This window comes from Salvelinus fontinalis, chromosome 12 (genome assembly GCF_029448725.1).
Source record: "Salvelinus fontinalis isolate EN_2023a chromosome 12, ASM2944872v1, whole genome shotgun sequence".
Classification (NCBI taxonomy): Eukaryota; Metazoa; Chordata; class Actinopteri; order Salmoniformes; family Salmonidae; genus Salvelinus; species Salvelinus fontinalis.
In genome coordinates, this window is record NC_074676.1 from 57,515,112 (window position 1) to 57,527,446 (window position 12,335).

The window sequence follows — 12,335 nt, forward strand, 5'->3', positions numbered from 1 at the left end:
ACATCCCCATATAGGGTTAGCTGACAAACTACAGACAGTAACACAACATCCCCAGATACGGTTAGCTGACAAACTACAGACAGTAACACAACATCCCCAGATACAGTTAGCTGACAAACTACAGACACACAACATCCCCAGATACAGTTAGGTGACAAACTACAGACAGTAACACAACATCCCCAGATACAGTTAGCTGACAAACTACAGACACACAACATCCCCAGATACAGTTAGCTGACAAACTACAGACACACAACATCCCCAGATACAGTTAGCTGACAAACTACAGACAGTAACACAACATCCCCAGATAGGGTTAGCTGACAAACTACAGACAGTAACACAACATCCCCAGATACAGTTAGCTGACAAACTACAGACACACAACATCCCCAGATACAGTTAGCTGACAAACTACAGACACACAACATCCCCAGATACAGTTAGCTGACAAACTACAGACAGTAACACAACATCCCCAGATACAGTTAGCTGACAAACTACAGACACACAACATCCCCAGATACAGTTAGCTGACAAACTACAGACAGTAACACAACATCCCCAGATACAGTTAGCTGACAAACTACAGACAGTAACACAACATCCCCAGATACAGTTAGCTGACAAACTACAGACAGTAACACAACATCCCCAGATACAGTTAGCTGACAAACTACAGACAGTAACACAACATCCCCAGATACAGTTAGCTGACAAACTACAGACAGTAACACAACATCCCCAGATACAGTTAGCTGACAAACTACAGACACACAACATCCCCAGATACAGTTAGCTGACAAACTACAGACACACAACATCCCCAGATACAGTTAGCTGACAAACTACAGACACACAACATCCCCAGATAGGGTTAGCTGACAAACTACAGACAGTAACACAACATCCCCAGATACAGTTAGCTGACAAACTACAGACACACAACATCCCCAGATACAGTTAGCTGACAAACTACAGACACACAACATCCCCAGATACAGTTAGCTGACAAACTACAGACAGTAACACAACATCCCCAGATACAGTTAGCTGACAAACTACAGACAGTAACACAACATCCCCAGATACAGTTAGCTGACAAACTACAGACAGTAACACAACATCCCCAGATACAGTTAGCTGACAAACTACAGACACACAACATCCCCAGATACAGTTAGCTGACAAACTACAGACACACAACATCCCCAGATACAGTTAGCTGACAAACTACAGACACACAACATCCCCAGATACAGTTAGCTGACAAACTACAGACAGTAACACAACATCCCCAGATAGGGTTAGCTGACAAACTACAGACAGTAACACAACATCCCCAGATACAGTTAGCTGACAAACTACAGACAGTAACACAACATCCCCAGATACAGTTAGCTGACAAACTACAGACACACAACATCCCCAGATACAGTTAGCTGACAAACTACAGACAGTAACACAACATCCCCAGATAGGGTTAGCTGACAAACTACAGACACACAACATCCCCAGATACAGTTAGCTGACAAACTACAGACACACAACATCCCCAGATACAGTTAGCTGACAAACTACAGACAGTAACACAACATCCCCAGATAGGGTTAGCTGACAAACTACAGACAGTAACACAACATCCCCAGATACAGTTAGCTGACAAACTACAGACAGTAACACAACATCCCCAGATACAGTTAGCTGACAAACTACAGACACACAACATCCCCAGATACAGTTAGCTGACAAACTACAGACAGTAACACAACATCCCCAGATACAGTTAGCTGACAAACTACAGACAGTAACACAACATCCCCAGATACAGTTAGCTGACAACTACAGACAGTAACACAACATCCCCAGATACAGTTAGCTGACAAACTACAGACACACAACATCCCCAGATACGGTTAGCTGACAAACTACAGACACACAACATCCCCAGATACGGTTAGCTGACAAACTACAGACACACAACATCCCCAGACACGGTTAGCTGACAAACTACAGACACACAACATCCCCAGATAGGGTTAGCTGACAAACTACAGACACACAACATCCCCAGATAGGGTTAGCTGACAAACTACAGACAGTAACACAACATCCCCAGATACGGTTAGCTGACAAACTACAGACACACAACATCCCCAGATACAGTTAGCTGACAAACTACAGACACACAACATCCCCAGATACGGTTAGCTGACAAACTACAGACACACAACATCCCCAGATACAGTTAGCTGACAAACTACAGACAGTAACACAACATCCCCAGATACGGTTAGCTGACAAACTACAGACACACAACATCCCCAGATACGGTTAGCTGACAACTACAGACAGTAACACAACATCCCCAGATACGGTTAGCTGACAAACTACAGACACACAACATCCCCAGATACAGTTAGCTGACAACTACAGACAGTAACACAACATCCCCAGATACGGTTAGCTGACAAACTACAGACACACAACATCCCCAGATAGGGTTAGCTGACAAACTACAGACAGTAACACAACATCCCCAGATACGGTTAGCTGACAAACTACAGACACACAACATCCCCAGATACAGTTAGCTGACAAACTACAGACACACAACATCCCCAGATAGGGTTAGCTGACAAACTACAGACACACAACATCCCCAGATACAGTTAGCTGACAAACTACAGACAGTAACACAACATCCCCAGATACGGTTAGCTGACAAACTACAGACACACAACATCCCCAGATACGGTTAGCTGACAACTACAGACAGTAACACAACATCCCCAGATACGGTTAGCTGACAAACTACAGACACACAACATCCCCAGATACAGTTAGCTGACAACTACAGACAGTAACACAACATCCCCAGATACGGTTAGCTGACAAACTACAGACACACAACATCCCCAGATACGGTTAGCTGACAACTACAGACAGTAACACAACATCCCCAGATACGGTTAGCTGACAAACTACAGACACACAACATCCCCAGATACAGTTAGCTGACAAACTACAGACACACAACATCCCCAGATACAGTTAGCTGACAAACTACAGACACACAACATCCCCAGATACAGTTAGCTGACAAACTACAGACACACAACATCCCCAGATACAGTTAGCTGACAAACTACAGACACACAACATCCCCAGATACAGTTAGCTGACAAACTACAGACACACAACATCCCCAGATACAGTTAGCTGACAAACTACAGACACACAACATCCCCAGATACAGTTAGCTGACAAACTACAGACAGTAACACAACATCCCCAGATACAGTTAGCTGACAAACTACAGACAGCAACACAACATCCCCAGATAGGGTTAGCTGACAACTACAGACTACAGACACATCAACAACATCCCCCTCAGCACACCGACCCCAATCAACCAGGACAAGGCTCTCCAAAGATTTAACCGTTTTGCAAAAATGCAGATTACACTCCCAACACTGACTCACCCTTGGAATTCATAGTTGACCTCTTTCACCCTCTGTGTGGGACAGCCCATGAAGAAGAGGGGGATGAGGAGGAGAACAGAGATGGACAGCATGACGACAGAGAAACGAGGGATGGCCTTAAGAGAGAGACCCATTCTCTTCATGATGATCCCGCCCACCAGCATCCCCACGGCAACAGAAGGAAGGTTCACCGCACCTGAGGACGACGCGACAGAGTGATTAGAAAAACTAAGATCAAGTAACCAGAGATAAGACAAATAACTACAGCTAAGATAAAATAACCACAGCTAAGATAAAATAACCACTGCTAAGATAAAATAACCACTGCTAAGATCAAATAGCCACTGCTAAGATAAAATAACCACTGCTAAGATAAAATAACCACAGCTAAGATCAAATAACCACTGCTAAGATAAAATAACCACTGCAAAGATCAAATAACCACTGCAAAGATAAAATAACCACTGCTAAGATAAAATAACCACTGCTAAGATAAAATAACCACAGCTAAGATAAAATAACCACAGCTAAGATAAAATAACCACTGCTAAGATAAAATAACCACAGCTAAGATAAAATAACCACAGCTAAGATAAAATAACCACTGCTAAGATAAAATAACCACTGCTAAGATAAAATAACCACTGCTAAGATAAAATAACCACTGCTAAGATAAAATAACCACTGCTAAGATAAAATAACCACTGCTAAGATAAAATAAGATAAGATTAACATTATTGTCCCAGAGTGGAAATGTTTCTTGGAAATGCAAGTGCTGCTGCTCCCTCAACAAATACACATACAGCAAAATAGATACTGACAGTAGAATAGATGACAGTAGAATAAACAATATGCCAGTAGAATAGATAAGACAGAATAGATAATGACAGTAGAATAGATAAGACAGAATAGATAATATGACAGTAGAATAGATAAGACAGAATAGATAATGACAGTAGAATAGATAATATGCCAGTAGAATAGATATGACAGAATAGATAATGACAGTAGAATAGATAAGACAGTAGAATAGATAAGATGACAGTAGAATAGATAAGACAGAATAGATATGACAGAATAGATAATGAGAGTAGAATAGATAAGACATAATAGATAATGACAGTAGAATAGATAAGACAGTAGAATAGATAATGACAGTAGAATACATAATATGCCAGTAGAATAGATAATGACAGTAGAATAGATAAGACAGAATAGATGATGAGAGTAGAATAGATAAGATGCCAGTAGAATAGATGAGAGTAGAATAGATAAGACAGAATAGATCATGAGAGTAGAATAGATAAGACAGAATAGATAAGATGCCAGTAGAATAGAAAAGGACAGAGCCCTCCAAAAGCATTTTTTTTTTATACCTCTCAGAACTTCTCTTCTGTGAAAATCTGTTATTTTAAGACCGATTCAGTACTGTACACCGGCTGTGGTTCCACCCATGTGAAGTGTTAAAAACAACAGCCTCAGATGAGCACACACTTTGCATTCTTCGCTTAGGGAGCTGAACATTCCCAGGTGGCTGCACAGGGTAACAGCTCTTTCACTCACTGTCAGAAATTCAAACCAAGAGCTTTGAACTCTTGGGGGGGGGGGGGGGGGGGGGGGGTTATTGGGGCAGAGCCTCCGGATTCTCATCAGACGGGTCTCACTCACCTTGTGATCCACCGCCCAAATAAACGCCATCGCCCAACCGCGCCAGGGGGCACAAAATCTTGACCCACTGAGATGCGCAAGGAAATTAAGTCACTGGACATTCGTATTGCAACCATTGCGTCTGCCCTCGAGCACATCCTGGCCAGGTTACCCCTTCCTGGTACCAGACCCAACCTTCTGAACGGAGCGTGGCTGTTGGATCAGATGACACTGACGTACCTGTCCAGAAAAGCCTCCCCACTCTTGACACAGACTATTAGCGCATAATGATGCTATGCACCATAGTTCTAGCATTGTCCAGTCCCAGCCTGCCGGCCTGGCAGTGATGGTCGACCAGAAAATATCCATGTATGAAAACTTTGAGAAGGCGAGCAGGAACATGCACCTACTGCCATGGCATCCACATCTGAATTTGATTAAGTCAGTTCTTCAAGGACTGAGAACGTCCCGTTGTTCAAAGACTGAGAACGTCCCGTTGTTCAAAGACTGAGAACGTCCCGTTGTTCAAAGACTGAGAACGTCCCGTTGTTCAAAGACTGAGAACGTCCCGTTGTTCAAAGACTGAGAACGTCCCGTTGTTCAAAGACCGAGAACATCCCATTGTGCAAAGACTTTGTGTGTGAGTCTCCAGTGTGTGTTTTGGGAGTGAGACCTTTTTCATTTTAAACGTTGGAGAAAATACAGAATTTTCCTAGCGTGTGAAGAACATGCTTGCTAGCTTCATAAATGCTATCATTTACAGATACACCATAATTCCCCTGTTCCACATAGTGGATCAACATGGAGTCACATACGCCATCATTCCTCTGTATGTGTGTGTCTGTCTCTCGTGTGTGTGTGTGTGTGTGTCTGTCTCTCGTTGTGTGTGTGTGCGTGTGTGTGTCTGTCTCTCGTTGTGTGTGTGTGTGTGTGTGTGTGTCTGTCTCTCGTTGTGTGTGTGTGTGTGTGTGTGTGTGTGTGTGTGTGTGTGTGTGTGTGTGTGTGTGTGTGTGTGTGTACTTGCGTGCATGTATATGTGTGTTCTGTACTGATCTATGAGGAGACAGTAGTGTTGTACTGACCTATGAGGAGACAGTAGTGTTCTGTACTGACCTATGAGGAGAGAGTAGTGTTCTGTACTGACCTATGAGGAGACAGTAGTGTTCTGTACTGACCTATGAGGAGACAGTAGTGTTCTGTACTGACCTATGAGGAGAGAGTAGTGTTCTGTACTGACCTATGAGGAGAGAGTAGTGTTCTATACTGACCTATGAGGAGAGAGTAGTGTTCTGTACTGACCTATGAGGAGACAGTAGTGTTCTGTACTGACCTATGAGGAGACAGTAGTGTTCTGTACTGACCTATGAGGAGACAGTAGTGTTCTGTACTGACCTATGAGGAGACAGTAGTGTTCTGTACTGACCTATGAGGAGACAGTAGTGTTCTGTACTGACCTATGAGGAGACAGTAGTGTTCTGTACTGACCTATGAGGAGACAGTAGTGTTCTGTACTGACCTATGAGGAGACAGTAGTGTTCTGTACTGACCTATGAGGAGACAGTAGTGTTCTGTACTGACCTATGAGGAGACAGTAGTGTTCTGTACTGACCTATGAGGAGGCTGCTGTAAGCGGCAGTCGTGCTGTACTGACCTATGAGGAGGCTGCTGTAAGCGGCAGTCGTGCTGTACTGACCTATGAGGAGGCTGCTGTAAGCGGTGGTCGTGCTGTACTGACCTATGAGGAGGCTGCTGTAAGCGGTGGTCGTGCTGTACTGACCTATGAGGAGGCTGCTGTAAGCGGCAGTCGTGCTGTACTGTCTCTCCAGAAACTTGTTGAGGAAGGTGGCGAGGCCAGCGATGACTGAAGAGAAACAGCACTGAGACAGAACCAACAGCAGGAACAGAGGACTGAGGAGCAGACGGACAAACAGCCTGGGGAACACTGGGGAGAGAGGAACAGAGAGGACACACAGAGACAGGCAAGAAAGACAAACACAAAAGAATACATAAATTAGTCAGTTAACTGAGGGTTATTGTAGCCAGCGGGCAGATTCTCTGTAGAATTCTACCAAACACACAATAGTGTGTGTGTGTGTGTGTGTGTGTGTGTGCGTGCGTGCGTGCGTGCGTGCGAGCCAGCCAGCCAGCCAGCCTGTCTATAGAGGACTTACTCTTAAGGAAATCAACCAGTGAGATCTCAGGCTTTTCGGAGCCTTCATTCAGAATGTCAGTTTCAGTCCCAGTTACCTAGGAAATAATACATTAAAAAGTGGCAATAAGCAGTAGAAAACAGTAACAGAGCAAATTCCCCGGCCCTGTTTCTGTAAAAATCTGAGAGATGTGGCCGGAGAAATGTTACCACTCTCAAATTCATAGACAGAGCTATGGATGCAAGGACTGACCATCCATGATATCAACATGACAGTTTTAAAACCACGTTATGAGGTTATACAGTGGTTGTTACCATTCACTTTGTTTACAAACATAGGAGTAAAACAAGCTTATATATTTGGGGTTTTGATGCGGTACAACAATTGAAGTAAGAGCATGAGGCATTTATGAGCTATATTCTTAAAGAATCAGGTACATATTATTAATTTATAAGTCAAACATTTATACAGCAACTGCAGATGACCCCTTTAAGGTTGAAGAACAGTAGAAAGAATGCATGCATAATTTAAGCTTTTATTTTGGAAAATGTATTTTCAGAAGGGCGAAGAAAGCATAAGTTTTGATTTCATTATTCATGCAATATTTTTCAATGTCAAATCTTGGGAGAGAGAGAGAGAGAGAGAGAGAGGAGAGAGGGAGAGAGACAGAAGAGAGAGGAGAGAATCCCCTTGAGGAATTTACTTAATCTTTTCCAACCGCTGAATGGAAATATCTCTTAAACAAGCAGAGAAGAAATTGGCTGCACCATATCAGATGAGAGGCTATGGGAATCTGGAATATGAGAATTTGATTTGAAAAAGTCCATCTTTCACCGGTCTGTGTGTGATTCTCAACAGTACATAACCAATACGCTAACCAGAAAACCTGAGGTAACTGAGTTTGGCTGTAGAAACCGACTGAATCGGTCTGTGTTACAGGTCTAAGCTTTTATCCAATTAAAAAGCAAAACACAAATGTTTTAATTGAAAAGTAGGCATTGGTTTGAAGCCGATAAAGAAAGAAATTCACGAGCACCATAATGCCTACTCCACCCATGCTCTACCAAGGTTTTACAGCACCACAGTCCCTACTCCACCCATGCTCTACCAAGGTTTTACACCACCACAATGTCTACTCCACCCATGCTCTACCAAGGTTTTACAGCACCACAGTCCCTACTTCACCCATGCTCTACCAAGGTTTTACAGCACCACAATGCCTACTCCACCCATGCTCTACCAAGGTTTTACACCACCACAATGCCTACTCCACCCATGCTCTACCAAGGTTTTACAGCACCACAGTCCCTACTCCACCCATGCTCTACCAAGGTTTTACAGCACCACAGTCCCTACTCCACCCATGCTCTACCAAGGTTTTACAGCACCACAGTTCCTACTCCACCCATGCTCTACCAAGGTTTTCCAGCACCACAATGTCTACTCCACCCATGCTCTACCAAGGTTTTACACCACCACAATGCCTACTCCACCCATGCTCTACCAAGGTTTTACAGCACCACAGTCCCTACTCCACCCATGCTCTACCAAGGTTTTACAGCACCACAACGCCTACTCCACCCATGCTCTACCAAGGTTTTACACCACCACAATGCCTATTCCACCCATGCTCTACCAAGGTTTTACAGCACCACAGTCCCTACTCCACCCATGCTCTACCAAGGTTTTACAGCACCACAGTTCCTACTCCACCCATGCTCTACCAAGGTTTTCCAGCACCACAACGCCTACTCCACCCATGCTCTACCAAGGTTTTACAGCACACAACTTCGACCTACAACAGTAGCTACGTTGGTCTATTACTTCAAACAATGTGTATGCAGGTTGTTTTAAGGGTTAAAACTTTCTCAAACAACCAACACCAGAAGGTGATTATGCAACATTATTACACAACATAATACAGAGAATGTTTCCCGTGGGACAACGGTGGTCCTCTCTGATATCGCACAGCGGATTAGCTCCGATGTTCCAGAGGGACCAGAAGATAAACAAGTGTATAGAGATGGGCCCTGCGCTCCGTCAATCAGCTGCTGTACACATTTCAGGGAACACAATCCACCACCTTGTCATAAAGCAGTGTGTCCCAGTGATGTCACCGTAGGGGTGGAGTGCATCTGAAGGAAAGCATCCAGTCTCCTCCAATGAGTAGCAAGATGGAGAAGGGTGCGGCCTGCATCTGTAGGAACCCCTTTTATACTTATATTGGTCCATTTCTAGGACTCCGGTACACAGGCAGGAGGGATAGGTAGCTAGCTAACTAGGACTCCGGTACACAGCAGGCAGGATAGGTAGGTAACTAACTAGGACTCCGGTACACAGCAGGCAGGATAGGTAGCTAACTAACTAGGACTCCGGTACACAGCAGGCAGGATAGGTAGCTAACAAACTATGACTCCGGTACACAGGCAGGAGGGATAGGTAGCTAACTAACTAGGACTCCGGTACACAGCAGGCAGGATAGGTAGCTAACTAACTAGGACTCCGGTACACAGGCAGGAGGGATAGGTAGCTAACTAACTAGGACTCCGGTACACAGGCAGGAGGGATAGGTAGCTAACTAACTAGGACTCCGGTACACAGGCAGGATAGGTAGCTAACTAACTAGGACTCCGGGACACAGCAGGCAGGATAGGTAGCTAACTAACTAGGACTCCGGTACACAGCAGGCAGGATAGGTAGCTAACTAACTAGGACTCCGGTACACAGCAGGCAGGATAGGTAGCTAACTAACTAGGACTCCGGTACAGAGCAGGCAGGATAGGTAGCTAACTAACTAGGACTCCGGTACAAAGCAGGCAGGATAGGTAGCTAACTAACTAGGACTCCGGTACACAGGCAGGAGGGATAGGTAGCTAACTAACTAGGACTCCGGTACACAGGCAGGAGGGATAGGTAGCTAACTAACTAGGACTCCGGTACACAGGCAGGATAGGTAGCTAACTAACTAGGACTCCGGTACACAGCAGGCAGGATAGGTAGCTAACTAACTAGGACTCCGGTACACAGCAGGCAGGATAGGTAGCTAACTAACTAGGACTCCGGTACACAGCAGGCAGGATAGGTAGCTAACTAACTAGGACTCCGGTACACAGCAGGCAGGATAGGTAGCTAACTAACTAGGACTCCGGTACACAGCAGGCAGGATAGGTAGCTAACTAACTAGGACTCCGGTACACAGCAGGCAGGATAGGTAGCTAACTAACTAGGACTCCGGTACACAGCAGGCGGGATAGGTAACTAACTAACTAGGACTCTGGTACACAGCAGGCAGGATAGGTAGCTAACTAACTAGGACTCCGGTACACAGGCAGGAGGGATAGGTAGCTAACTAACTAGGACTCCGGTACACAGCAGGCAGGATAGGTAGCTAACTAACTAGGACTCCGGTACACAGCAGGCAGGATAGGTAGCTAACTAACTAGGACTCGGGTACACAGCAGGCGGGATAGGTAGCTAACTAACTAGGACTCCGGTACACAGCAGGCAGGATAGGTAGCTAACTAACTAGGACTCCGGTACACAGCAGGCAGGATAGGTAGCTAACTAACTAGGACTCGGGTACACAGCAGGCGGGATAGGTAGCTAACTAACTAGGACTCTGGTACACAGCAGGCGGGATAGGTAGCTAACTAACTAGGACTCCGGTACACAGCAGGCAGGATAGGTAGCTAACTAACTAGGACTCCGGTACACAGCAGGCAGGATAGGTAGTTAACTAACTAGGACTCCGGTACACAGCAGGCAGGATAGGTAGCTAACTAACTAGGACTCCGGTACACAGCAGGAGGGTTAGGTAGCTAACTAACTGGGACTCCGGTACACAGCAGGAGGGATAGGTAGCTAACTAACTAGGACTCCGGTACACAGCAGGAGGGATAGGTAGCTAACTAACTAGGACTCCGGTACACAGCAGGCAGGATAGGTAGCTAACTAACTAGGACTCCGGTACACAGCAGGCAGGATAGGTAGCTAACTAACTAGGACTCTGGTACACAGCAGGAGGGATAGGTAGCTAACTAACTAGGACTCTGGTACACAGCAGGCAGGATAGGTAGCTAACTAACTAGGACTCCGGTACACAGGCAGGAGGGATAGGTAGCTAACTAACTAGGACTCCGGTACACAGCAGGCAGGATAGGTAGCTAACTAACTAGGACTCCGGTACACAGCAGGCAGGATAGGTAGCTAACTAACTAGGACTCGGGTACACAGCAGGCGGGATAGGTAGCTAACTAACTAGGACTCCGGTACACAGCAGGCAGGATAGGTAGCTAACTAACTAGGACTCCGGTACACAGCAGGCAGGATAGGTAGCTAACTAACTAGGACTCGGGTACACAGCAGGCGGGATAGGTAGCTAACTAACTAGGACTCTGGTACACAGCAGGCGGGATAGGTAGCTAACTAACTAGGACTCTGGTACACAGCAGGCGGGATAGGTAGCTAACTAACTAGGACTCTGGTACACAGCAGACAGAATAGGTAGCTAACCAACTAGGACTCCGGTACACAGCAGGCAGGATAGGTAGCTAACTAACTAGGACTCCGGTACACAGCAGGCAGGATAGGTAGCTAACTAACTAGGACTCTGGTACACAGCAGGCAGGATAGGTAGCTAACTAACTAGGACTCTGGTACACAGCAGGCAGGATAGGTAGCTAACTAACTAGGACTCCGGTACAGCAGGCAGGATAGGTAGCTAACTAACTAGGACTCCGGTACAGCAGGCAGGATAGGTAGCTAACTAACTAGGACTCTGGTACACAGCAGGCAGGATAGGTAGCTAACTAACTAGGACTCTGGTACACAGCAGGCAGGATAGGTAGCTAACTAACTAGGACTCTGGTACACAGCAGGCAGGATAGGTAGCTAACTAACTAGGACTCTGGTACACAGCAGGCGGGATAGGTAGCTAACTAACTAGGACTCCGGTACACAGCAGGCAGGATAGGTAGCTAACTAACTAGGACTCTGGTACACAGCAGGCAGGATAGGTAGCTAACTAACTAGGACTCTGGTACACAGCAGG

At 45.4% G+C, this 12,335-nt stretch overlaps 1 protein-coding gene across 2 annotated transcripts in view; it reads right to left on the minus strand.

Moving 5' to 3' along the window:
• Positions 1-12,335, minus strand: part of LOC129867630 (solute carrier organic anion transporter family member 2A1-like) — a 75,795-nt gene that overhangs the window by 10,060 nt on the left and 53,400 nt on the right. For both annotated transcript variants that reach the window (XM_055941152.1, XM_055941153.1), the window contains exons 7-9: positions 7,307-7,382; positions 6,913-7,077; positions 3,489-3,684 (exon numbers count right to left, since the gene is read on the minus strand). In XM_055941152.1, coding sequence (XP_055797127.1) covers positions 3,489-3,684; positions 6,913-7,077; positions 7,307-7,382 — 437 coding nt within the window. The remainder of the gene's footprint in view (positions 1-3,488; positions 3,685-6,912; positions 7,078-7,306; positions 7,383-12,335) is intronic.